This window comes from Arvicanthis niloticus, chromosome 6, assembly GCF_011762505.2.
Source record: "Arvicanthis niloticus isolate mArvNil1 chromosome 6, mArvNil1.pat.X, whole genome shotgun sequence".
Taxonomy (NCBI): domain Eukaryota; kingdom Metazoa; phylum Chordata; class Mammalia; order Rodentia; family Muridae; genus Arvicanthis; species Arvicanthis niloticus.
This window is the reverse complement of record NC_047663.1, coordinates 60,403,443-60,431,313: the sequence shown is the minus strand read 5'-3', so window position 1 is coordinate 60,431,313 and position 27,871 is coordinate 60,403,443. Positions and strand designations below refer to the sequence as shown.

The 27,871-nt window shown below is 47.3% G+C and overlaps 1 protein-coding gene across 1 annotated transcript; it reads right to left on the bottom strand.

Annotated features, from left to right (window-relative positions):
* Positions 1-315: 315 nt before the first annotated feature.
* Usp22 (ubiquitin specific peptidase 22) lies at positions 316-26,930 on the bottom strand. Its single transcript, XM_034505259.2, has 13 exons — positions 26,590-26,930; positions 20,442-20,574; positions 18,804-18,917; positions 14,861-14,962; positions 13,965-14,134; positions 10,546-10,693; positions 9,789-9,894; positions 8,417-8,575; positions 7,459-7,585; positions 6,289-6,380; positions 4,418-4,480; positions 3,815-3,964; positions 316-3,103 (listed from the first exon to the last, which is right to left on the bottom strand). The coding sequence occupies exons 1-13, from the start codon at positions 26,758-26,760 to the stop codon at positions 3,061-3,063; spliced, it is 1,578 nt and encodes a 525-aa protein (XP_034361150.1). The 5' UTR covers positions 26,761-26,930; the 3' UTR covers positions 316-3,060.
* Between the last annotated feature and the right edge of the window lie 941 nt (positions 26,931-27,871).

The following is a 27,871-nucleotide window of genomic DNA, read 5'->3' as shown; positions in this document are numbered from 1 at the left end:
CCCAGAGGACCTGGCTACCTCACTTACTTTTTTTTCCTTTTGTTTTTTGAGCCAGGGTCTTGCTGGGTAACCCTGGCTGACTGGACTTTGCTACACAGACCAGAGAGATCTGCCTGCCTCTGTAGTGCAGGGATTAACGTGTGGCCTCCATGCCCACCAGACAGAAGGAGGGTTAAAACAGTTGATCCACTTCAGAGCAGGTGGAGTACAGGACATCTCTACCCACAGGGAATCCAGAGCTAGCCCACCCTACCACCTTGCCTGCTGCTACACACATTTTGGCTCTCTGTGTTAGTAATGAGGTAAACGGTCAGGTTTCAGAATAAAATGCAGCTTTATTATGATACAGGAAAGACTAAAAGCCATTAGGGAGGAGTCAAACAGCCCCTCAAAATGACAAGGGAAAGAAAAGTGACATAAATGTCTTAGTAATAAAACCTCTAACCACAGTACAATCATTGGATTTTTTTTCCCTCACGATTTTTTATTTCAAAGCTATAATAAATGAAACAAGCCACTTGTCAAAAACAATGATTTTATACAAGGAAAAGCATACACACTGAGCCAAATACAACAGGTTCACATGGCGTGGGATGCTCAGGTAGTGCCCAGCTTGAGGGGGACTTCTGGGATGGAGAGGAATCGCAGAGCCATCTAACGCCTTAACCTCTCATTGAGGACATTTCAAGAGGGCTACCTTACTCTCCTGTGACGCTGGTGCCAGCAGTCTATGAAGAGGTCTGCTCACTCTCTAGACCGAGGTGGGCAATGCAGCCCTGTGGTGAGATGCACTTTGTAACCATCTGAGCACATATACTAGGTAGTTCTTCGATAGGAGACCCTTTTCCTGCCTTGCTATCCAGAGTGGGAACTGAAAGAACTTCCCAAGCCCATTGCTCAAATACACTGTTCCCTAGTCATCCACACACACCCGTCTAGTGGAGACACCATGCTGAGGACAGGACAGAGAGGTAGGGCCAGATGGATGTGTGGCAGTCATGGAGTTGGTTGACCTTGCCACAGGTACAGAGTGAAGTGTTTAGAATGTTAAAACCAGGGTGAAGGAGGGGAATGCTTTCAGATATAAAAGGTTAAAGTCACAATGACAGAAAATAATTGTTGTCCTCCTTAGTGCCCCAAATACAGGAAGAAATGGGCTGTGTGCTGTGGGGACAGAGGAAGCAGGCCTGGCCAGCACACCTGCTCATCTCCCCTGCTCTGGATGTCCCATCCACTGGAGTGTCAAGGAGACCTTCATGAAGCTTGGGGTTCTGGTTCCCATAGGCAACTGCAGTGAAGTCTTTCATGTGGACTTATTCAAATACAATGTGCTGCCCCAAGGGCATCTCCACAGCAGAGTCCCACAAACATGGGTCCATGTCTAAGAATCTAGGCTCAGCCATACTAAAAAAAAGCATTTTTCTAAAACATGCTTCAAGTCTGCTCTTTACTTGCAGAAACAGAAACACACCAGAGAAGAACAGGGCAAGTGTCACCACATGACAAAGCTTTTGCTGTCCCTGACTTCAGGTGATTTTCACACCGATTGAGCAGCGGCCACTTAGTTCTGCCACAGTGACCTCACTCCATCACAATTAGCTAAGGAGCTGGGCTGGACCCTGTACTACTCTCTTTTATAGCCTGTAAGTGAAAAAAAAAATCTTATTTTCAAATAGTTAAAAAAAAAATCTGTACACATAATTATATGTAATTTAAATCAAAGCCATACTTGCTATGCAAACATGATGCACGTGTTACTTGCTATGGACCTACGGCTCAGAGCCTGGCTCTTAGGAAATACTTGTCCTGAAACTCCTGGGATGGATGCCAACAGGCCCCTGGGCAAGCACCACTGAAAAGGCAGTGGTATAAGGAGAAACACCAAGACCCTAGATTTCAGTTTCTTAGAAGTGGACAACCTAGGCCTTGTCCAGAGATACATGCAAAATATCTTACAATAAACTTCATGACTGACCCTGCCAGCAGAACTGGTGATGGAGTCTTCTTATTCTGGCTGTAACTGAAACTCTAGTGAACACAGAATGGAGGCAAGTGGGTGACACTATGCAATGCAGTCTCCACCTGAACCACTCAGCTTCAAATCTCACGCAGCCACTAAGCCTCCCTGGCAGGCAAAAAGACCAGAGACCAATAAGAAACATAGGAAGATTGGGTCAATGGAACCACCAAGGAATCTGCTGCGAAGATCAAGATAACAGGGACCCTGATCTCCACTGCCTGGCCACCAGCTAACTGTGTGGGAAGGAAGGCAGGGCACAGGGCAAGGAAACAACACTGATCAAAAAGCAAGATGCTCTCAGAAGGGAAGAGCATCATCTAGAATTCCATATAAACTCAATAATCATTCCCGTCACTATGATCACGTTTATGAAATTCACCACTGTGGAAAAGAGCGATGGGGTAGAGGTAAGAAGATGCCTATTACTAGAGAACAAAGGAAACCTCTGAGCTGATGCTTCCACATGCAGTTGATGCTAAGTTATCTGTAGGACAGATGTATTTGTAGCCTGTGGGTGGCCTCAACCTGGGCCCCGGGGCTATCTTACAAAAATTGTAGAAAGACACATCCTCTGCCCTTCATGCCAGAGGGCTGCTGCAAGCACTGTGCCCTCTGGCATCACCTCTGCCCACTCTATAGCTCCATGGGCTCATTTTCAAGGAGGCAGGTGCCTTTTAAACCCATGTGGGATGGCAGGGGGAAGCACCAGGCAGAGGTTGGTCTGCTCTGAAGACATCCATCCCCAGCCTACAGGGTTGAAGACAGGTGCTGGTGAGGCAGCTCCTCCCATGAAGGGCATGCCCCACCTGCATCTCCTAGTGCAGGCCGGCCATGTGCGAGGCTCGCCTGCATAGGAGGAATACATGGTGTTCTGATGTGCGAGGCTTGCCTGCACAGGAGGAATACCATGGTGTTCTGATGTGTGAGGCTCGCCTGCACAGGAGGAATACCATGGTGTTCTGATGTGGGGGATCAGGGATCATGTTAGGAAGCTTGCCAACTTGTTCTCTCTCTCGTTTTTTGGCCAGCAAGGCAGGAGGCTACTCATATTCCAGGAACTGTTTATGATAGAAGAGTAGGTACCTGTGGAGGCAAAGGGAAAGTGGGCTTAGTCCTAATTTCTGAGACAGCCTATGCCAGTCAAGAATGGCTCATGTGGCTAAATTTTTGAATAGCTACTGTAGCCTCTCAAGAAAGACGCTGCCTGATTCCCATCACCCAACTTGATCACCATGCTTACTAAGAGTGTGTCACTGCGGCCCTGGTGACTTCCTATAGACATTACTTCTGGTCACAGTGGCGCTATCCTCATGTAGGGCCCATGTCTTCTCAACCCCAACCCCTGCCCAGTAGCACACTTTTCTCTATGACTGACTCTTCTCCCGGGGATCCCAGGGCCCAGAGCCGCCCATGCACCATCCACATCTGCGGCTGGTGGTCTACCTTGTCACCGGGGCCAGGAATCCTAAGGAGGCTCAGGGTGAAAAATGGATCCTGAGTAACAAAAAGCAGCAGAGAAGCTGATCCAGCACCACTGCACGGCATGGTCAGGACGCTGACCACAGCGCTCTCTGATTTAGAGGCGCAACTCTGTTCAGCAACACCTCCACCCTGTAATCATGACCTACAGGCAACTTCTGTTCCAAGGACCCACTGTCCCCTCAGCAACAAAGCCAAACTAACCTAAGGTGAATATGCACAGTGCGGCAGAGCAGCCAAGCCGCTGGGTTTGGTCAGACAGGAGGATGGACAAGCACCAGCACAGGGTTCCTTCAGCCCTACCCCCAGACATACCCTTCACTGTCTAGCACATCTTTGATGCTGGCCTTGGTGATAATGGCATCATCACACTTGAACCACTGGTCTTTGTGCTGTCGGATGAAGCTGGTGTAGTGGCCACTCTCCAAGGTCCCTTGATGGTTAACGACAGCGAACAAGGAGTACCTGGTATGAAAGGAGAGGACAGCTGCATTATGGTCTATTGAGCTGACAGAACACCTCCAAACTAAAGCAGAATATGCTGGCTGCAGAGCTGGGAGAACCAAGTGCATCATTCAGCTCTGGCCCAGCAAAAACAATTCCAGAACCACACCGAATTCAAGTGGTGGCAGCAGTGGCAACCGCTGTGGAAGTAACTACTCTAGTCGGTGCCATCTACCTGTTCTACCAATAGCAAGAGGAACAGGGCCAGAAGCAGCAGGTTCATTATGCTGAGCTCCTAAGCAGACCCTCACTAGGCCTCTACAGTGGTGTTGCCACCAGAAGGGAGACTGTTCAGAGAGGAAGGACAGATCGGTGGCCTGAGAAATGGCAGCTGAGCGTGTCCCCTTCCCTAAATGCCATGGGCAGAGACCACAATGGCAGCTCACCCTGCCCCAGACCCTGCACCCCACATACTTGTTGTCGTTGTTGAGACTGTCCAGGGGCTGCTGGTACTGCCCATTCATCCTGCTCTCCTTGCTGTAAGAACAGTAATAAACCGTAATTATAAAATAACAGTAATTACCACCTCTCCACAGACAAGGCTCTTAAACGACAGCATTAACTGACACAAAGGCGTACTCCATCAAAGCAATTTTCTTCAGCAGACTGCCCCCATGTGGTGGTAAGATATCTAGCGTGGGCTGGAGCTCCCTGGCCTGCTAGTGTTAGTGTTGGTGCACCTCTCCACACTCCCATCCCCATGGATCCTGAAGCCACTTGCTGAGCAGGGGCTTCTGATACTGGCTTGTGAAGAGTTTTGCTTGTAAAACACCAAATGAAAGGCTATGTGTAAATGTTGGGAGCTGATTTTAGCAGAAAGCGGCTAGATCATCTTTGCAGCCATCTGGAACCATATACCCTGATAGAGACTCGTTTTTCAACAGCCTACAACAGCTGAGCACACTCTGACAAACATCTTGCTTATCCCACATAGCTTGTTTTGCTGTTTAGTGACCCCAGCTGCATGGTGCACGTGGTAAAATGTTTTCACCTGTGTTCTCCTGTTTGTACTTATAAATACCCAGGATTTCCTTGGTGTGGTGTGTGGTGTGTGGTGTGTGGTGTATGGTGTGTGTGTGTGTGTGTGTGTGTGGTCAGTAGGAGGTGTGAATATAGTCTGTGGGAGACAGTAAACGAGACTTGACTACACACCCTGGTTTGTCTCTATTCTTCGAGTCTCTTCCCCTTCTTCCCCCTACTCTCTCTTGCTAGACCCTGACCTGCAGAACAGAGCGGGCCGTTACATATAAGTTAGCCCCACACTACACCTTTAAAAGAGCATAAGTGATATCATGAACTAGCTTACTAGTAGTAAGTTGGGTAGAATGGGAGGGGCTGAACATGAAATAACAAGTTTTAAACTCATTTGGTGTGTTTACCTACAGCCAAAATAAGCAGAAGACAGCAAGTCCCATGATATCAGCAACAATGTTACTCCATCCCTAGATATGTGACTTCCCCATTTTCCAAAGAGATAACTCTGATGGTCTATGATAACATTTCAGCCAGTGACCTATGAACCCAGGACCACAGTTACAATGGCTAATGATAGGAAGCCTGCTCATGACAGTACAGTGGGCTGAAGTGTGGCTTCTGAAGTGTACTGCCTGCATCTTGACCCCCAGAACAGCAAATGTGTCCCACTTAGAAAACCTGTACAAACAGGATAGAGGATGTTGCCATGAGGTCATCTAGATGGCCCTACCCTTAACCACTAATACCTAGGAAACAGACCAGCAATTGAAACACAGATTCAGGAAGGGCCTTGGCCCAGAGCCTCCAGGAGCTAGAGGAGTCTAGGAGGGAACCCTGTCAGGATCCTTCTCACCAAGTTTCATATTTCTGGCTTTTACTGTGAGAAAATAAATTTCTATTGTGTTAAGCCAACACACTTACAGCTGCCAGCCACAGATAGCAAACCAAACACATCACCAAGCACTGTAGTTTTTAGAGGGTTAAATTTGATGTAGTCTGTGATATACAGGATTTGATATCAAGGAAGACAATCAACATTGCTTATCTGTATTTCAAAATCTGCCTTCATCAACCAGAAGTGTCACGTGTGGTATGCCTGCAACCTTATCTTGATGATTGGCCAAGTGTAAATGCAGATCAACGATGAAGGATGCAGAGCACAAATGGGCAGCTCACGGTAAGACCAGGGAAGTCGGAGGTGGCATGAGTTCTAGACAGCTGCCATTACCGTGTCTAAAGGCTGGCATTGGTGTGTACCCACCGGACAACTTGCCTCCCCACACAGACACAGGGGCACCAACCCTTTCTACCTGGAGGCCATAAAGGGCGTCATGTCCAATTCCAGGGGAAAAGACACGTAAGTGGTGATCTTCCGCCGAAGTTTGGCTGAGTGTTCAAATCGCTGCAGAGATAAGGGAGCAGGGAACAGTGAGCAGACTGAGCAATAGCCAGGTGGCCAAGCCCGAAGGCCCAGCCAGCAGCTTCTACTTTCCTGATTGATTTTCCTGACTCACAAGCCTGCTCAGGCTGCCACACACTGTAGGACCCTTCTGCACCACTCTCCTGAAAGCTGGGATTACTTTTTTTGGGTTGTATACTACCAAGCACAAACTGATCGTTCACATTTTTAAAGGACAGGAAACAGATCATATGTAGCCTTTAAAGACTCAAACACTAGCACTGGCTACTCTACCAGAGGACCTTGTTTTGATTCCCAGCACACATATTGGCTCATGTCATGCCAGTCCTCGAGGATCTAACACTCTCTTCTGGCTTCTGTTGTTAACAGGTACACATATGGTGTACAGACACACATGCAGGCAAAACACCAGACTCAAATTCCTACTACCTACTCTGCCCTTTCCCATAAAGGACCTACTGACTCTAAACTAGACTCAGACTAGAGATTGTTTTCTGGATCTTTCTGCAGTTCTGGGGTGGAACTCAGAGCCTTGGGCATGTTAGGCAAGACCTCGACCACCGACTCACACCTCCTAGCCTGGGCCTGGGTCTGTTTTTAGTGAAATGGAAGGTTAAAACAGGAGTTAGGAAGATGACTTAGTAGTTAAAGTGCTTGCTGCACAAGCTTGAGCACCTTAGTCCATATCCCTAGCAACCACATAAAATGCCAGAGGTGGACCTGTAACCCCAGCGCTGTGGAAGTAAAGACAGGAGGGTCGCTGGGTTTGCCAACTCAAGCCTAACTCCAAGTTCCGAGAGAAACCAAGTCTCCATGCAGTAGGGTGGTGTATTACAGTGCAGGACATCTGGTGTCTCCTCTGGCCTATGCTGGCAGGGACAGAAGTACTAAACTGTAACCTCCTACGGCAGCTCCTTTCTGTACTTTCTGTCAGCAAGAGACGGAAAGTGCAGGAGGCAGCCCTACTTCTGCTTCCTGGGGCTGGCGCACGGGTGAGCTTAAGGTTGTGCCGCAGGCTAATGGGAGGCTGGCCCTGTGGCTGGTTTTCTGAGAAACTCACTTTGAGATGGAAGCAGGCCACAATGGGCAGCTTCTTCATGGTGAGCTGCTTAGTGGACTCTTGGTAGCTATGGCAACCGCTACACTTGATCTTGGCACTGCTTCCTAAGTGCTCTGGTCTGGTGAATCTACAAGGCATTTAAAAAACATGCTTTTATTAAAAAAAAATAAAAAACATGGAAAGGGGAAAAATAAAAGACATGGAAAAAAAGGGGAACAGATGTGATTATTTTACCACTCAGAGTTCACCAGCAGTTAAAGGGGTCATGTTTTACAACACAAAGAGGAACTTTGTCTTCATCTCTTCATCTTCTCCTGATTCTCTTAAAGCTTGTGTGTGTGTGTGTGTGTGTGTTTACACACATATATAATATTACTAATGAAAGGTCTGGGCAAATGGTGATAATTTTCTTTAACTCCCAGCAACATAACCTGTCTCAGAACAGAGCAAACAGCCACATAACACTATACACAAATGGCGCGTTACCCAAGGTCCACCAGTCCGCAATGGAACAGGATGATCTACGCCCACACAATTCTCTGGGCTGCCGGAGATCAAGAAGTGGAAAGAGACTATCTCACAGTGATTTGCTGTGAGAGTCCACTCACAAACCTCCCTGAGAAAGCTAGAGGAAGCTAGAATTGAACTGCTTAGGTGAGGAGCAGATGGGGGTTGTGGATGCAATGAAGGCATGGCTGTCATGACCTACACTAGCCTCAGCAACTACTATGACATATATACCCGTCCCCCCGCTTTGCTGTGGGGTGTCATGGTGGAGGACTGGGCGAAGGTATCAGGATCGCCATGTCACCTGATAGCTGCAGGAAACATACAATGATCTGCTAATTTTCTTTGTCATTTTTTGATTTTTTTTCCCAATAATTTTAAAGATCAAATCATGTAGTAAAATGGAAGGAAGAGATGGTATTCTGAAACAACCCTGCAGGATGTGTCTCACCTTCGCAGGCAGTCTGTGAGAGTGGTGGTACCAGATGCGTGGCTCTCCCCATTAACCACACTGCCCTCGCTCCCTGGGCTTAAGGGCCAGAACGGGGTGGAAGAACCAGGCAAGTCTAAACTGATGTCCCAGAAGGGGTCTATGGTGGTGGAGACCCCGCTGCAGGGAAAGAAGAAAACACATGAGAACATGAGTACTGAAGCCAATATGTGGTCTCTTAGGCAGCCCATCTGCCCACAAAGTACCTCAGGATAAAACAGGAGTGTACAGTCATGACTTTGTTTGAGGAGTGTGGCAGTATAAAGTCCTGAGCTATAATCAGAACTCTGTTTTAGGATCCACCTTACAACAGGAACTACACAAACACTGCCCAGAAACTAGGTGCCATGAATGGGCAAAGACGAGAGACCTCCATACAAAATGTACAGGCCAAACACGGCAACCCCCACCCTCTCCCCAAAACAAATTTGCTGCATTTAACGAGGCTGACTCCTGCCAGGAGGCTTAAGTTACGGTATTTAAAAGAGGAAACTCAGAATAAGAAATTGACTAAATAAGGACGGAAACTAAAGACCACCTCTTGCTAACATACAAGGCCAGAGAGGGAAGAGTTCTACATTACTCAAAGACAAGGCCTCAAAGGAGCACTGTTCCTGGAAAGCCACAGGAGCACCCTGAGATTCCTGTACCCTGGTCCTGAACCCTGTTCAGACAGCAGGTGGTACTGAGGGACTGTGGCCAGAGTTTTAAAACCCAGGAGTGGATACAAACGAAGGTGTGCAGGGGTGAGCCAGAGGGTGGGAGGCGCTACTCTAGCCACTGCTGAAGGATCCTTTCTGCTTCTGAAGACGAACGCCCTAAGCAATGGGCACACCTGAAAGAACTGTAACTTTATGTCAGCAAATGGAAATGGAGCCAAAGCACACTTTGGACCATGGGAGCCATGATCTGCCACCACAGGGCTATCTGCTCTGGGTCTTGGCCTTGACTAAAAGGAAAGCAGAGAGATGTGTATGAAGCTGCTGAGGACATCCTGTGAGTACCACAGCAGACTCTGCAGACTCAGTCAACCTGTTCAGTTCTTGTGTCTATCAGAGGTATTCTATCTCAAATGACCAGAGCATAGCTGTTTAAATAAAACTGTACCTCCCCTGAAACTAGTAGGTGCTCCACAGAACTCAGGGAGCCTTCCTTAAGGTGTTAAGTGCTCCACCACGAGCACCACAGAACTCAGGGAGCCTTCCCTAAAGTGGTGCTGAGCTTTAGGCTCAAAGCCCACACAACGCTCAGCCATGCTGACTGGGAAGTGAGACAGGAAGTACACTGGCAAACTGACACTCAGGGTGACTGTCTGGCTGGTGGGAGCACTTACTGGCAGACTTGGCATGTAACATCAGACTGGAGCCCACCCGTAAAGATCTGGTCGATGATGCAATTGCAGTGGTTAGGGTTGTTAGCTTTCTTCCCATTGTCATCACCTGAGGAACGAGATGTGTAGTTACTATTAGTGATGTCACCAAGACAGTACAAAGTAGCCAGCAAGTCTACATCCACCCAGCAGAGGCAGGAGGACAGCAGGAGGTACCAACACTCTATGAAGAGTGAAGGCATTCATTTCACGAGAGATCTCTCTGATGGCACGGGCTGGGGAGGAGGTGGTGGTAATGTCATTCTTTTTGCTCTTTTTTTCCAGACAGGGTATGTAAGGTATTTCTCTGGCTGGCCTTCAACTGGCAGAAGATCTGCCTGCCCCTGCCTCTTGCATACTGGGATTGTAGGTGTGTATGCCAGCACAATGACGCTGGGATCTTTACTCTTGTACAGAGATTCTCACCCGTAATCCCAGCACTCAGGAGGCTGAGACAAGAGGACCACTGCTTTAGGCCAGGATGAACCACACAGTGAGACCTTGCTTCCCAAAATACCCGAATCAATGGATACTAACAAACACACTATGGAGGACTCCTTGGAAGCCACCATGTGGCTTTCCTTACTGGAAACAACCTGACTATACAAGACAATCAAGCACACTCCTACAGCTGCCTGGGTGAGCACTGCCGTGCTCTGCGCCATTTTAAAGGAAACTCCCCGCCTGTCCCAGCCTAGCAGGGAGATGGTGGCAGGCCCACCTTTGCAGTGCCGGTGGAGGACGTCCAGGGCTGCAATGAGGAACTCGTGTGCATCCTGCTGCTCATAACCTGCCAGGTGCCGGGCATGCGTCCACACCAGGTGCAGCAGCTTGTATGGAATGTGTGGGGAGCGGTGCCCCGAGTAAAACTGTTTAGAGAGAAGGAAAGGGACAATAGGACACCCACCAGTCTTCATCACACAAAACATCACAGCTGCACAGATTGAGTAGGACTAGTTTGATCAAAGGGACTTGCTTTTCTTTTTGCAACTGGATTGTTACGTGGACTCACTTTCCCTCTACTTTATTTCCACTGATAAGCCCACACAACAAACAAATTCAAGTGACGTACTCTATACAATGTTTGCCTCACAGATCACCTGCCTACCCTCCTGAAATGGAGTCTGACTGCATGGCCACTGGGAACTCAGGGAGGACCAACTATAGCAGGCCTTATGTCTTGCAGCACACACAGGGAGCCAGGCAAGAGTCTACTGCTGAGACACTAGAACTGGAGGCTCACTTCCATATCATGCTTCCTGCAGTGAGGAGCCCAGGGAGCCCTGCTTGGTTAGACACCTAAGACCAGCTGATGTGAGCAGCTCTGGTTTTCCCTTCTGAGCCAGTGTGTGCTTGAGCCTACTCCTCACACAGCTGCTGACATTTACTTATTTACTTTTTATCAAGTGGCATTCGGGCCAGATGTCATACATAACTGGGTGAAAAAGTTGAATGTTTCAGTGTTTGGAATACTTGCAAAGACATCACTGAGTGCAGCAATCTGAAAATGCCCATGTGCTCAGAAAGTTGTAGGTCACAGAATATTTGGAGTTCAGATTTCTCAGGACAAGGATGTGGAACCTGTGCCAGCATCTCTTCCTCAAGGCCAAGCTGCTGCTTTTTATCATTGGTCTATGTACACAAGTGAGCCCTAAGCTCTCAAGGAAAGGGACATTCCCGAGTCCTCACCCCACTGATGTTCCTGCTTTGTAAATGGCTGCCAGTATCAATCTGTCACCAATGTAAACAGCTATCAAGTGAGCGAGCCTCCTGAGCCTGTAAGCCCTTTTGCAATGAGGGACTCAAACTCAGGGCCTCAGAAATACTAAGCAATAGGTCTACTCTGAGCTTCACCCAAGCCTGTCTGTAAACTGAGAATCAGAAGTTCCTTCTTAAAAGGAACACCATACATCCCTTCTAAGGAAAGTGATCAACGAACGGCACAGTAAGCCAAGGGCCAACCAGGACCCGTTTATACCAGAATGCATTTCCTAAGTTTATCATTATTGTACCAGGGCTTCTTTTGCCTGAGAAGCCACTTCATGGAAACTAACAGTACAAAATTAAGTACATTTAAGGCCATTTTAGAAATGGGGGAATTCTGTTTTAATCCAAGCCTTTTAAAAAAATAAACTCTGGAACTCAGTTCAGCAATTCAAACAGCTTTTTCAAACCAAAAGATTCAACATCACAACCTAGAGATATATGAAGACACACTGACATGTTGAGAAATGGCATCACTGTGCTTCCTCTGAGCAGGAGACTGCACAGACGGTAAACCACACCACATATTAGGTGACTGAGGCGTCTCAGGCAGCACTTACTGGCACTGGCACATGGAGCAATGTAACTGTATTGTGTATTAACACCAAGGCTGTGGTGAGGTCACACAACACAACACAATCCCGGAAGTGTTACTGGGATGGACACCCCAGAGTCAGCGCCTGCCTGGACCTGAAGTTGTGACTGTTAGGCTTTCAGGGTTTGGGTTTGATTTGGTGACCTCCATACTTTCTGTCAGGACCCATAAAACGGTATTAAACTAATCCAGAGTTGCAGATGAACTGTTTTCATGTATTAAGACACAAAATCCCAGAAACTCAATAGACAGTCTGAAGGTAATTCATGAAGTGTGCAATGACCAGGCCGGGTGTGGAATTCTCTGTGGCATTGCATTGGTGACCACAGCCTTGGCATGAGTAACATTTTGGGTTTTGTTTATCAAATGAAAGATGTTCAACTTCCACTAGCAATGACTAGCTAGAGACTAGAACTGAGCAACAGATTCACACAGCACTAAAGCCACAAAGTACTTGTTGCAGTAGACTGTTTAATACTGCATACTGAAAACCAAGGACAGCAACTTAACCAAGTTAAAAACTGGAAACCAGCCCACAGTGTCTGACCCAGGCCCCCACTAACTGCACTATGACCACTACACAAGTTCTTTGGCAAGAAAGACAGCCCACATGGACCCTAATGTACTACACCAAGGAGAGACAGACAGACCTAGCAAGGATGGTGGAATACTGCACATACACAACACCTGGGAAACATGCCACACATCCCTCCATATCACATGCATGGGAATGGGAATTCTGGGGACAAAACCTGTGTCACCAGGAGCAGGGGGCTTGGCTTCAGAAAGGTATGAAGGTGGAGGTGTCACACATTTGTCAACTCACAGAACTATATACTAGGATATTTTACTGAATGCAAATTATACTTTACTAAGCCTGAGTTTAAAAAATAATCCAGGAGAGATGCATTAGTCATATGGTGAGTAGCTGCTTACCCCAGTGAAGTCCAGGACTCGTTTCTCAGCATATTTTCTCCTACCCTGCAGCCTCTGACAGTTCTGCCTGTCTGCTCACTACCATAGCTCCAGTCACCAGCAATGCAGCGGTTAGTAATGATCTGGACTAGAGCAAAAACTGACAACCTTGTTCTGGAAGGGCCAGCTGAGTCATCTCAGTTGCAAAGTCACTGTGTAACTCTGTCCACTGCTCAACCCTGGGCTGCTCCATAAAGCAGCCCAGTCAACACTTGAGCAAAGATGCCTGGATGCAGACTGGTAAAAAAGAGCACTGAAAGAAATGAGGTCTGTCTGCTGGTTTCTGTGCAGGGAAGGGGTCACCCTATTTCTAGGATGGGAAAAGAAGTTATTTCAGTTCTAATACCTGGCCTGAGACTACTTAGATAGTAGGTCCTGAGATCAAGCCTAAACAGGCATCGATAGGCATAGCACAAGTGTAGCTATGATTAGATCAAGGACACAGCCTCAGCACTGTCTCCCTGCTGCCAGTCTGCAGGGCAGAAGCCTTTGACAAAACACACTTGGGAAGGTGCCCTGCTGCAGATTTCCTGAATGCACGTGGCAGACTGCAGGATTCGAGACAAACGCCATCCCTAAGTTGACTCTGCCACACCTGCCACTTTGAGGGTTCCTCTCCTAGATGAACAATTTGCCTAAAAACACCAAACTAACAAACCCATCTCTAACAATCCCTTTGTAAAAGCCTTGTCTTCCACAGTACAGTCATGTAGATAGATAATTAGGCAAGGTTTTCATCAATTCTATTTCACTTTTTTTAAAAGGCAATTGTATAGCTGTCCTACCCCAGAAGCAGATGCACTCACCTCCTGGAAGAGAGAGGACATCTCACAGACCAGGCAGGAGCTGGGGCTCTGCATCTCACAGCGGTGCCTATCTGACAGAAAGAAGTCTCTCAGAAGCGGTGTGTGGGTCAGCGCCTGCACAATGCAGTTCATGAAGCACGTGTTCCCCAGGTTGATCAGTCCACGCAGACCTGGATGGGAAGTCAAGAGCACGGTCACCTGTGCACTGAGCTCAGACTCAGCTACACCTCCACGACCAGTCAGTCTTCCACTATCCTGGCAGCATCAGAAGAGTAGGCAAGTGTTGTGTTCGCTATTCTTTAATGGACCACGGAATGTTCGTTGCCACTACCCCCTCCACTTGGTCCTTATGTTTTCACAAAGGCATTTACCATGAAAACAGGCAGGTCAAACAGAGTCTCTCTAACAAAGCAAAGTGGCTTTCAACAAAGCTCTAAAAAACACATCCTCCTTTTTAAAAGACATGGTCAGCATGAGAGGTGAGGTAGGTAGGGATGTGTTTGTGTGTGTATGTGTACACATGACTTTTAATCCTAGCACTTGGGGGGCAGAGGCAGGTGAACCTCAGAGTTTAAGACAATACTGGTCTACAGAGTTCCAGGAGGTGGGGGGAGAGATAGTGAACCCCCTCACTCACTGGCATGTCATCTCTCCCTGAAGAACAGCTTTGACGTGATACAGGTGAATCCCTTCAAATAGGCAGATGCCAAGGAGCTGGACGGGACCATATCCACTCACCCCTCTGCACACCACATCTACAGCAGCCCCTGAAGACCAGGTGCTTAAGAGCTAGATGCTTAATAAATCCAGGAGGGACTCAGTTAGGTCAGGCCTACTGCCCCTGGGAAAGAAGTCTGAGCAGGACTGAAGACAGAGCACCCGCGCCCCTCGCCAACCTATGGTGCAGTTGGAGGTGATCTTCCGCCTCTTTGGGTTGTGCTTCAGCAGCTCCAGCTCCCGCTTAGTTGGTTCCCAAGTTGAAAACTTCTCTCCAACACCTAAAGAGATGAAGAACAGTCTCAGGGATCATTAGCTAAGATCTCTTATAAACAAAGGCTTCGACGACTTGACACACATCCAACGACTTGACACACATCGGGCTACATTTCGGAGAGGTACCCTTCTTCTAACACCCTACTGTGCTGAGAGGTGTCAGATCACCAACAGGAGTTCCCCTCAGTGAGTGTCTATAAACATGCCATGTTTACTGGGCCAAGGAAGGGAACACAACCTAGCAAACCACCAGACAATAATGTTTCTCAAATGCCTTGAATCCTGGGGTAGAGATAAAAACAGCCAGCTCCAATGGGAGCAACTTAGTAACTCATGAAGTGTCTCCTGGAAATGAGGCCGACAGAGAAAATGTAGTTTAAGTGTGGGGTGCAGCTCAGTAGCAGAGTACTTGTCTACTGTATGTGTGGCCCACGTGTGACCCAAAGAATTACGTAAGAAACAGAAAACACACTTTGCTGTTTATTTGTTGTCTGAGTTATGGCCTCACTGTATTGCCCTGGCTGACCGGGAACTTGCTGGACTGGGCTGGCCTCAAACTCGAAGGTCAGCCTGCCCATCTTCCAAATGCTAAGACTGTAAAACCATGCACCACCACACACAGCTTAGAATGCACTTCTGATCTAAGACCGGAACCCACGACAACGACAGCCAAAAGCTGGTGAGGAGCACACCTCACTCCCACTTCAGTCTCACACACCTCACTCAAGAGGGGCTGCTCCACAGTACTTCAGACTCCTAATTAAACACACTTGAAGAGTGCATTACTTGCCAGATGGAATCACAATGACTGAAGAATTGTTTTATCCTGCCACATGTATGTTTAAACTCAAGTGTCCTGCACAAAGAAACAATATATCCCCACATGGCAGTGATATGTATCGTTCTGAGGGGCCAGGAAAAAAAAAAACCACAAGTCAGACTTTCCTTCAGAAACAACCTGTTAAACACAAACCCCTGGCCCCTCAGGAGACTGTGCTGCAGGATGGTTAACTTTTGTCACCTTGACACAGCTAGGATCATCTGGGATGAGACCTCAACTAAAACATTGCTTCCATCAAATTGGCCTGGGGAGGTGGTCCTGGTGTGTATAAGGAAGATAACAGAGTGAGCCACGAGAAGCTTTCCTCCACAGCGTCTGCTTCAGTTCCTGCCCTGCCCTCCTATGGGATGGACTGTGTGTGACCTGGAAGTGTAAGCCGTGTTTTTCAGTGTTTTTATTCCCAGCAAGAGAAAGCAAACTAAGACACAGCGAGTTTCCAATAAAGAACAGCCAAGCATGGTGGTGGTCTACTCCCCCTGCACACAGGCTCACTGGTTAAGTGGGACACACCAGACCCTGACTGTTAATGCAGACAACTGTGAGCCTCTCTGGAAACTGAAAAGGAAAAAAACCAGGGAAACCCAGAAGTAATAAAGAATAAGGCTTCGTAATACTTCTGTACCTGTGACTAAATATGAGACAGAAAGCACACATAAGGACAGAGACAGAAACACAAACCTATGGTGCCACCAGAACCACCAAGCACCTGGCAGGAGTGCAGGAAGGAGTCTAAGCCACCAGGGAAGCTTAGCTGTTCCATCCGCCGTCTACCATCAGGACAATGATGCCTCTCCTACAAGGAACCGACATGCTGTTTCTGTACTATGTTTTCCAGCATACTGTGGAGCTGAGACACTGGTGTGGAAGCACTGGGCTAAGTCAGGTTCTCCAACGCACCCTCAAAGTGAGATATTCCTCCCTGACCTCGGCAGAGCCCCACAGAACCCACAGCCACACAGAACCCACAGGCACTACCTAGTCAGGCTGTCGCCCTGAGAATGAAGGAATGAGCTGATGGAGGGCTCATCCATTAAATCAGATGCCTATCTGAACAAATGCATACTGGCAGGCTCTCCTTTCTCCTTGTGTCTCACTACCTCATCAAGTTCTACCACACTTGAAGAAAATGCAGGCTCACTGTGACAGACCTCCTGTGTTAAGGACATTATACAGATAGATAAAACTTAAAATGCATCAAATCATATGTAATAAAAGATGTTCCACCTGGCAGGGAAGATGGCGTATTGGCTAACATGCTTGCTATGTAAGCACGCAACCCAAATAAGGATCCTAGCACCCAAGTAGAAGCCAGGCACAAAAGCATGTCTCGTGACCCCAATGCTGGATAGGCCCAGAGTCAGCCCAATCCTCAGGCTCACTGATAAGGTCTTGTTGAAATGCTGTGTTCCAGTTTCAGTTAGAGGTTTTGACTGTAAATGTATGGTGGGGAGTGACAAAACACCGGATGTTGACAGGAAGATGTGCATGCAGCAAAATTTAAAACCCCTTTCATTATAATTTCTTCACTGTGGGCTTATACAGTTGTTAAATATAAGATTTTATTAATGAAGGCTACAGTGCATATAAAGTCATAAAGGTATGTGCTAAAAGCTTTGTGTGACATTTAATGATGTGAGATTTCTTTTTATGATGGGTTAACAGAAGATCCCAACCTCTGCAAACAGAAACATTCACGGAACTGGGTGGCTTCCACATAGGTAGTGAACTGCAGGATCACCCTACTATTCTAAACTTTACCAAGGAGAGATATAATAGTTTGTACTTAGGAGTAATTAAATTGTCATATGCTTTTATCTAGCATTCAAAGTTTCTAAGTGGTTTTTTACTATGTAAAATGTAAATTTAGGAAATAAAAGTTGTAAGACTGTCTAGTGGTAAACTGTTAATCCCCTCCGAGCTCCCGCACTTCTAGCCACCCACCCAGAGTTAATATTCCTCACCAGCTCAATGGCTGGGCACTTCCTGAACCTCCCTCCTCGGCTAGCACACACTCCCTTCCGATATTCCTGAGTTAACACTTCCTAAATCTATATTTTATCTTTGCTGCCCTGCTTCCTTCTGGGCAGCCCTCCCATGGGGCCGCTTTTCCTTTGTACCTACACTTCAGCGGTCTCACCCTTCTCTCCTTAAAGGCGTGGTCAGTCCTATGCCCCTCTCATGGCCAAATTCCTCGTTCCTCACCCCTGCAGGTTTTTTTACCCAAGAATCCTAAAAGTCCTGCATCTTCCACCCTGCCCAGCCATTGGCTGTCGGCACTTTATTTCCCAATCAGAGCCAGCTGGGTGCAGGCTTCCTTTAGCCCACTATAAACAGGTTTTTTTTTTTTTTTTTTTTTTTTTTTGGGTAACACAGCATGAGAACACAAGCTGCTACAGACTGACGCTGTAAGGAGGTACTTCTGTGTGGTTTCTGGACTTTGCTTTACCTAGAACACAAACTTATCTTGTGAATGCTGAGACAGGCTGTTTTTGCTATGTATGAAAGACATAAAAAGAGAACAAAATTCCTAATGGTATTGTCATTGTGATGTATCTAACTCTTCTGCAAAGAACAGCTTAAATCATTTAGGTATAGGAGTATTTCAACAGGTTTTGTTTCTTCCTTTTTAGTGGTGGTAGGGTTCAAGCCCTAGGCCTTGTATATGCTAGACACCTGGCCCAATATTTTAGAATTTTCACACCAGCCCAGCAAGAGACAATACAGTATCCCAATCTGCCAAGGTTGAGAACTGAGTAAGAAAAGGGAAGGACTGTAATGTGTAGCAGAGGATGGACAGCCTGGGGTATTGTGGTGGAAGAGCCATCCATCCTCCCGAGGACCAATAACCCACTTCAGCCAAATCTCCATGCTTCCTAAAGTAGTTATCACTCCTACAAGCTGGACGGCTGCAACAGGAATTAAGGCTTGTTTTTCTCTCCTATTTGGACCAAACCAGCTTCCCTGACCACTTTCGGGTCACCCAACCTTAAGCATGTTGAACGCACCCTGCATCTTCCAAGCCTTGCGCTGCTCCTCTTTGGCAATGATTTCAATGTCTTTGTCATAGATGTAGTCCTGACACAAGAAGCAGTAAATACCTCCGTACATCAGGTCAATGGCTGCAGAGAGAAAAGGGAAAAGAACATAATTCAATCTGGCACATCAAGGTAGTTCTTCAGACAGCTGAACTTGGAGACACGTGTTCTAGATACCACCTGCTCAGAGCATTTTTCTCCCTGAGTTACAGGAGCTCCAACTTCCAGGTTTATCCAGGGTGGGTGAAGTATGTCTGCTGTCCCCAGAAGCTTCCCCAAGGGCTGATTGAGAATGAAACATACATCTGAGCCTTGCAAAGTACTAATTTATAGATCAGGACAGCTGATCCATCAATTACTTCAGCTGAGCAAGCTCAGAACTCAAAACTAGGGCTAAACTTCATCGAGCAGTTACTTTGGGTCCACAGGCGTTCCCAGCAACCTGACTGGGAAACAAGGCTTTGCTACACCCTGAATGGCCAGCAATCTCAGAGAGGCAACAGCTACTTCCTGTTTCCTTTCATCTTAACTATATTGCTTTTCCTCCAGGGAGAGGTGAAAGAATAGCAACTGCTACTTTAAAATTCACAAGAGTTGGAATTGCTGGGCCACAGGGATAATTCTAGGTGTCACTTTCTGAGGTGCTGCCAGACTCTGACACATGTATTCCACTGAAACAATGGCTTTCTGATTACAATAGAATAACTCTACAATAACAGAAAACAAAACAAAACAAACAAACAAACAAAAAAACCCCAAAACCTTGGAAAAGGTGTAAATGGGACGGAAATATCCCCACTGAGTCAAAGGAGAAATCTCAGGAAAATAAGAAAATACTTGGAGAAATGAAAATTAAAACCTGCCAAGCATGATGGTACACATCTTTAATTCCAACACTTGGGAGGCAGAGGCTGGTGGATCTCTGAGTTCAAGGCCAGTCTAGTCTACAAAGAGAGTTCCAGGACAGCTGTTACATAGAGGAACCCTGTCTTGGGGAAAAACAAATAAAGGAAGGAGTGAACCTATCACTCTAAAACTTCTGGACTTGGGGAGGGGGTAGACACAGTACTAAGATGGAAACTGGTGGCTGTAAATGCTCATGTTAACCAAGAGCGATGATGACCAAGTGTGAAGATACATGTCTAGAATCCCGCACACTAAAGGCTGACATAGGAGGATCCCATCACGTATGGGGCCATCCTGAGTAATGTGACAAGACTGTTTCAAAGAACAAAGCAACTGCTGGACATAGTGGACATACCTCTAATGCCAGCACTGGTGGGGGTGGGGAGGTTGGAAGCAGGACAATCATTAGTTTAAGGTTATCTTTGGCTACACAAACAATTCTAACCCCCACTGCTCCCACACACTGCATATACCTGACGTCACACAATGCTCAGCTAGCCTTTCATGAACCCGCTTTACTGAAAACCAGGAAAACACCTTGCTGAAATTTAACACGACTTTAAAAAGCTTCAAGCAAATGGTAGCATCCACTTGAGTTCAGTTTCTAACGGACCATTCTATCACAGTGGGTCTTCTGGAGAGAAAGCATGCTCACTTGCAGAACCTATGCCTGTTCCTGTCCCCTGCAGGACGGTGCCTTACCCAGGTTGTGCCGCTTTGACTTGGCATGGTCATGGATGTGCTTCTTTGTGAAACAGCCAAAGAAGACACAGTAGAGGCAAGAGTGTAGCCGGTTCAGATGGATGCCGCAGACATGGCAGACACAGGATTTTGCCTGAAATTTAGATAACAAGTTATGAGCAGTGTGGGAATAACAGGGGCTTACAGGGGAAACATGGAGTCCGTGCCAAGAGACAGAAGGGCAGGGGCTGTCTTCTTAGTCTTACCACTCTATCACATTCTCCTCAGTCTCCCCAAAGTGCTTAGTTTGGCTTAAAATAAGATCAACAAGAGGACAGCTATGATGCCATTATATTCCCACGCCCAGTCCTGACTGGCACCTCAGGCCAGCACCACCTGCACTCCAACCAGCAGCTCATACCCAGCCATCCTTAACCCCAGTATCATTTTGAGGTTTGAGAATCAAGGTTCTTAAAACAAACAAACAAACAAACAAACAAACCCAAGAACAGAGACATGAATCAAAGCAATATATGGGAACAAAAGAGAAAGTCCACTGTCAAGAAAGAGGCCACAGATCCCAGCAAGGCAATCATAGCAAATACGAACACAGCGGCAGGCAATTCTTAATAGTCACACTACCCAAGCATATGCCGATTTGTAGCACCTCAGGTCAGGTACAGAAAGAGGAAGAGTTATGGAATGCTCACTAGACGACCAGGGCACAATGTGACACAGGTATCAACAGTAAGAATGAATTACTTACACCTGATAAAACAAAAGGACCCAAGTCCGATCTGAATTACCACCACACAAGCACACATTTGAGCTTTCCCGAAGTCTTTATAGCCCACTTTCTGTAACCATTCACAGCAACAACAGACTGAATCACCCGTGGATACTACATCACCAGGCAAAATAACAATGATACAACAACTGCAAAATATACCAAGTACCTACCAAGTCAGTGAACAGACAAGCAATGACAGTACTCTGTAACAAAGTTATGCTGATATGGGCAAGGACATGGAGCACAGGCTAAAGGACACACAGAACAAGCAGGGCAAGCAACCCCTGCAGACTGTGGCTGGGGAGGACAAGGAGCAGATGCAGTGTGCCAAAATCTGGTAGAGGTCAGTACAAACCGCACAGCACTGAATACTCCAACTCACAGCATGATGCCCCTTCAATCGTGAAAGGCAGCATTCTGCTCTGTCCGATGTACTTGGGACTACTGAGTTTCTGGTTTTGTTTTGTTTATTGTGTGTGTGTGTGTGCGGGGGGGGGGGGGGTGTCCTAAAACTGTGATTAGGTTTGGAGTCTACCTATTGAACATCTGGTTCCAGCCATTTCTCACTATAGGTTAGCTCAGGGAGTTTAGTATCTGAAAACATACATGTCAGTATTTGAGTATGGACTACGTGTGACAGCCATATTCCTTCATTATTCCTGGACAGTGTTCATTATTATAGTCACAGACTATGTCCTCATTCTTATAAAAGTCAATGGCAATAATTACCAAGATGTCACCAACCAATTCCTAATGTGGGGAAGAAAATTATAAAAATGGATCTAGAGAGGGCACACAATTTAAAAAAAAAAAAAAAAAAAAGTACTGGCTGCTCTTGCAGAGGACCTGAGTTCAATCCCCAATAACAATATGGCAACTCACAAACAACTTCCTGTAACTCCAGCTCCAGGGAATCTGATGCCCTCTTCTTGCCTCTATAGAGACCCACAATGATACACAGACATATATCAGGCAAATATTCATACATGTAAAATAAAGAACGGTTAAATGAACCAATGAAAATTATATAAACACATGATAACTGTTTTCTGACATTACTTGTTATAGGTTTCTTCTTTTAATAAAAGGAAGTATTAAACTGAATTTATAAGCTGTAAAACTCTTAGACTTCAGCAGAGTATTATGCAGAGTATTATGCAGTATAATCTGCCTCGTGAATGAATCTCAACAGACACAACACTGAGAAAGGAGCTACATAGTGGGCACACGCCACATGCTCCCATCTCATAAAATAGAGGCAGGTAGCAAACCAAACACCATGAAAGCCTGAGCAGATACCCTTGAAGATGAGAGTAAGGACTGGCAAGAAGAGAAGGGCTGCTCTCCTCTGCAGTGGTGCTGTTTTTAAAATGTATTTACCTGTATGTAAAGTGGGTCCTGGGATCAAATTCAGGCCACCAGGTTCCGTGGCAAGCCCCTCTATACACCGAGCCACACTGGCCCTTTTTGTCGACTTTATTAAATCATCAAGATGTACACATCCTCTAACATATGGTTTACAAAGCAGAATACAAAACAGAGAGGACCTACTTAGGTAAACAGGTGAAAGCCTGCAATAATTTAAACAATTACCATCTCAGAATGGATGAGCACAGGGTGGGGATGGGGGGCTCAAAAAAGAGCAAACAGTTTAAAACTGAAATAACCTGCGTCTTCTAAGGGGTATGATTCCAACACACGAAATAAGCAGAGTCTCTATGCTAGTTTGAGAGCAAGAAAGTCCTCATGGACGGTCTGCCTGTCTCTCACCAGTTGGTGGCACTCTACTGCACAATCCACAGGAGACTAAGCTAGAACTGCAGGTTTGCTACTTGCATGGAAGATACATCTTTCTGGGCTAACTGTAATGGAGGGGGTGGGGGGGAGAGCCAGGACAGCTTCCCTCCCCAACATCATCAGCTAGTCAACACACTGTAATGTGCAATGACCATAGAAAACAGAAGTGGTCTTTGACAGAGATAAACCTTGACTTTAGCAAAACACAGTGGCATACACCTGTAGTCTCAGCACTCTGAAAGCTGAGGCAGGAGGATTGCTGAGTTTGAGGCCAGCATAGGGAAACACTGCCTTAGAACTCAAATGATTATTAATAACAGCCCTCCCCTTATGCCTTTTATACTATTTGTTAGCCACATGCGGCTATCAGACTACTGAGGTATATCCAGACAACCATAAGTTTAACCTTTACTGACTGGCAGATATAGTCAGTGGATGCTACGGCAGTTCACGATCCTGAAGCAGGTGCTACCTACCTACAGAGCTTATGCGTAATGTATCTTCTGAGCTCATTTATTCCACAAGTGAAGGGTGCAATTTAGACAATAGTTTACTTCCTAGCACTGAAAAAAAAAATCCTCAAAGCCCTGGGGTAGCTCATTAAACACCTTCAAAATTAAAGTGCATGATATTTAAACACAGGCATGTTTAACCCGTACAGTCTGGGGTTAGCACTAAAGGCCAGCACAAGTAGCCTCCCCTCCTAAGAGATGGTGATGGGACCAGAAGCTAAACCCACATGAATGATGAGGCAGAGACTGGAGGTTGTGGTCAGGATGGCTTCTTTCTAGAGTCCTGGCAGGGAAGCCTCCCGACATTTCACTCCAGTTCTGCACTTGGGGCCCGGGAGTTTTACAGCAGCCCGAGGACAGTGGCAGAGGTCATGGCCGCTACTAACTCCAGTTTCCATCTACCAATTCTGCTAAGTTTGAAGATAAATTCCCAGTCATCCTCAAGGCTCAGGTTTTAAACCCCATTTAGGCGTCATCATGAAGCAACCAGTGAGAGGCACAATGGGTGCTGATAGGGCCCTGTGGAGCAGTGCAGCCAGCCTGTAGAGCCAGCAGCAGCTAAGCGGCTTCCCACCCAGTGGCTGTTGTGGGCTCTTCTTGGAGGAATGTGGCTCTTGAGCTGGCAGCAGCCTAGGGCCAGCCTGCCATTGGCCAGTACCCAGAGCTAGCTCTGTGAGCTGGTGCAACAAACTGGAAGATAACCTGGACTAGTCCTGCAGAGAGCTTTTGCCACCACACCCACATGAAGGCACTGGCTCTCCTAAGTCACACCCCACATGCTGCAAACAACCCTGACAGACACCTACAGTGTTACTTCACTTTTTAAAGTTGTCATATAGCAGCTTCATTATGACATCTTAATGCATACTTACTGTACCTTGCTCAATTCACCTCCAATACTATCTCTCTCCTTCCCGACTGCTTGGATGCCCTCACCACATGTCCCCCTTTTGCATCACTGTGCTTGTTTAGAGTCCTCTAGGTCTACACTTAGGAGTGTGGTGGCTCAGTGACCAGGTAGTCCACCCCTAGCTCTTTGAGAACTCTCCACTGGTTCACAGAAGGCTGCAGCAGTCTGCATCCCCAACAGCAGTGTGTGCAAGGTGCCCTCTCCCCCATGCAACTGCTACCAGTTTTCTTGAGGGTACCTATTTTGCCTGGGGTGAGATGGAATTTCACCCAAGGCAGTTTTAACCAGCCTTGCTCTGATGGCTGAAGATGAATACCTTTCCTGACTATTTGTTTGTTTTTGTTTTTCCCACCATCATGCACAGCCAAACTTCTTTAAAAAAAAAAAAAAAAAAAGAATCACTGACTTGTGAAATGAAGACATTCTGAGTTGGAGGGAACTTCAGGAGTGGAGTTCTGTTCACAAGCTGAAGCTTGGGCACCTTCAGAGCCCAGCTACCTGCCTTCATTCCCTGCTTTACTGCAGTCCACCAAAATAATACAACTTCTGAGTGTTGTACTGGTGTCTGCTCTCTCGGCTGTGAAGATCACTTAATAAACTTCTAGCATGGTGGAAATTTAAATATTGAGCTTAGCAGTCCTAATTTAAAAGGAAACTTTTCATTTCCTTGTGTGATGCTATACAAAACTCTGAGTCTGGGGAGACGGAGAAAGCAAAACACGGAAAGAGAAAGGGGAAGACTCCTCTATTTAATCCCATGTAAAAAATAACTTTACAGCACATCCCAATCCAAGAGGTGACAGAACGGACCAGTGACAAAATTATACCCTGTGGAACACAGTGCCAATCTGGTATTTTTGTGCCAGGGGTAATGGTTTGTTCACCTCTGTAATTCCAGTCCACACAAGGCTGAGACAGGAAGATTGGGTTTTTAAGTTCAGCCTGGACCACATAGAAAGATTCCTGCCTCAAAATAAAAGTAACCCAACTCTAAAGATATATATTGTGGCCACAACTGATTAAAAGCAGGGAATTTAGGGTGTGTTTGCACTCACCTTTAATCCCAGTATTGAGGAAGCAGAGGCAGGCGGATCTCTGTGACTTAGAGCCCACCCTGGTCTAGAAAGACAAGGGCTATAGAGAGAAACCCTGTCTCGAAAAAGTAAAGAGGGAAAATTTGATGCTTAACATGACATACCCATCGGATTTGTCATTTCTATCATAAGTAGTGTTTAAAACGTTACTTATGATAGAAACAAACAAAATTCCCTATTTCAGCTTTCACCTTTAAAATCAAATTGTATTAGTGAAGCTTTTTAAGATTAAAGAATAACGTTTTCCGATCTCTAAATCACTAATATTCATAATTGTTGGGATTTACAGCAAACAACAAAATAGCCACTACCTCGATGGCTGCGGCTGTCAATCACCTCCTACATACTAAAATCTCGCTTCCCAACTCGAGTGCGCAGAGGCCCTGCCAGCCTCAGGTGTCCCCGGCGGGTCTCAGGCCTGGAAACTGGCTGCTAAGCACAGAACCACCCAACAGACACCGACCCTCCGCAGCAACCTTTACAGACAAGGATTACTCCGCAAAGGAACGCCCAGACAGATCTTCCTCCTCCTCCGACTCATTTTTAACTCAGATCCCTCCTCCCCCTCCCTTCGAGGCTTCCGTCGCCACACTCCCAACAGAGCCAACTAGGCGGCCCCTTGCCCCCTCCCTGCACCACGAAGCTTCCTCTAGCCCCCTCCCTGCACCACGAAGCTTCCTCTAGCCCCCTCCCTGCACCACGAAGCTTCCTCTAGCCCCCTCCCTGCACCGCGAAGCTTCCTCTAGCCCCCTCCCTGCACCGCGAAGCTCCTCCTAATCCTCCTGCACCACGACGCTTCCTCTAGCCCCCTCCCTACTCCACGAGGCTTTTCCTTGTCCCCTTCCCCCTAACCAGGATGCTTCCCTTAGCCCCTTCCCTGCACCGAAAGGCTTCGGCTTGCTCCCTTCTCTGCCCCTTCCCTGCAAGGCGAGGCTTCCCCTCACGCCCTTTCCGCAAGGCCAGGTTCCCTCTAGCTCCCTCCTCACACTACCAGGCTTCTCCTCTCCCACTCCCACCTACACTCCCCGCATCCTAGCCTGGAGAGCGGCGCAGGCTTCGGGCGCACCTTGCGCTTGCGAGCCTCGGCAGTGCCGCTCCACACGAAGCATTGGTAGATGGCCCGCAGGTTTTGCTTCCAATTGTCCACCTTGAAGCTGCCCAGGTGCGAGCAGCCCGGCGGCGGCACCGCCAGCTCAGCGTCCATGGCCTCGACCTCCGGCTCGGGCCTGGCCACCATGGCGGGCAAGGCCCGGGCGCGCGGGGCAGGCGGCGAAGGGGGCGAGGACGACGCCAGCGCGGCGAGAACAAAGCTGGAGGGACAAAGACCGCGTTGAGAACCCAGGCAGGCGACAGCAGCTCGGAGCGCTCACGCAGCACCCGCCGACTTCGAGGAGGGCGGGGCAGGGTGGGGCGGGGCGGGACTGTCCGCGGGAAAGGATAACGTCACCCAGGCTGACGGCCTTAATGCGCAGGCTCCGCCACTCCAGGCCCCGCCTATCAGCCCTCCTCTCGCCCGCTGGCTCCCGAGAAAAGCCGAAGTCAAGGGGGTTGGGTCAACATGATCCCGCCCCTGCGTCATGCCATTGGTTGTTTGCTTGTCTGAGACACGGTCTGCACCTATTATAGGCTGGAGGGCTGGTCCGGTTTGCTTTCGAGCCGCCTCCGGAGACGGCAACGACGTGACGTTTCGAGTCGCCTCTTGGAAGGCGGGGCGTGCTGAGGATTGGGTAAAACTGAGTGTCCGTCAGGCCGCTGATCCGGTTTGCACCGGCCTGAGCTCTGCCGCAAAGAGGCGGGGCGACGGACGGGGTGGGGCAGGGCAGGGCCTGCGTCTGCGCGTTCTCTGTGAGGAGGGTTTCCAGGTTCTGTTGGTCAGTGGGGTTTCTTGTGTGGGCGTTTCTGCAGAGACTGCCATCTTGGCGACTGTGTTGGGTACAGTAGTGCTACAACTGGGGATTGGGTGCGGCAAGAACACAGTGTGGGTTTCCTTCTCTAGGATCTTATTCATCGCTATCCTATTGAACTAGCCAGCCGGCAGACGAATTTTTTTAGTGGCTACATTTTGTACAATTTTTTGCAACAAGAAGAATAAAATTAATTTTAACAAGCAATCCAATAAAGACAAAATAGCATGTCAAATTTTTTCATTGGCTTTGAAATATCGTGTTTTACAGGCTTGCTATAGCAATTCAATTTGTACTAGCCACGTTATACACACTAGCTACTATTAGGAAGGGACAATATAGAGCATTCAGCCCTCCTATCTGAGGGTTACACAGATGTGCAGTAAACCAACTCAGAAGAGAAAATATTGATCTTCCGCCCTACAAATTGTATCTACAGAGTAA

Bases quoted from the DNA above. Each gene is read 5' to 3' on its own strand.
- Usp22 (XM_034505259.2), bottom strand. From the start codon at position 26,760: ATGGTGGCCAGGCCCGAGCCGGAGGTCGAGGCCATGGACGCTGAGCTG. The intron at 14,135-14,860 runs GTTGGCGAGGGG...CTTCCCATCCAG, and splicing joins CACCTCCAACTGCACCATAG to GTCTGCGTGGACTGATCAAC. The intron at 3,104-3,814 runs GTATGTCTGGGG...TTGCCTCCACAG, and splicing joins GATGTGCTAGACAGTGAAGG to GTACCTACTCTTCTATCATA.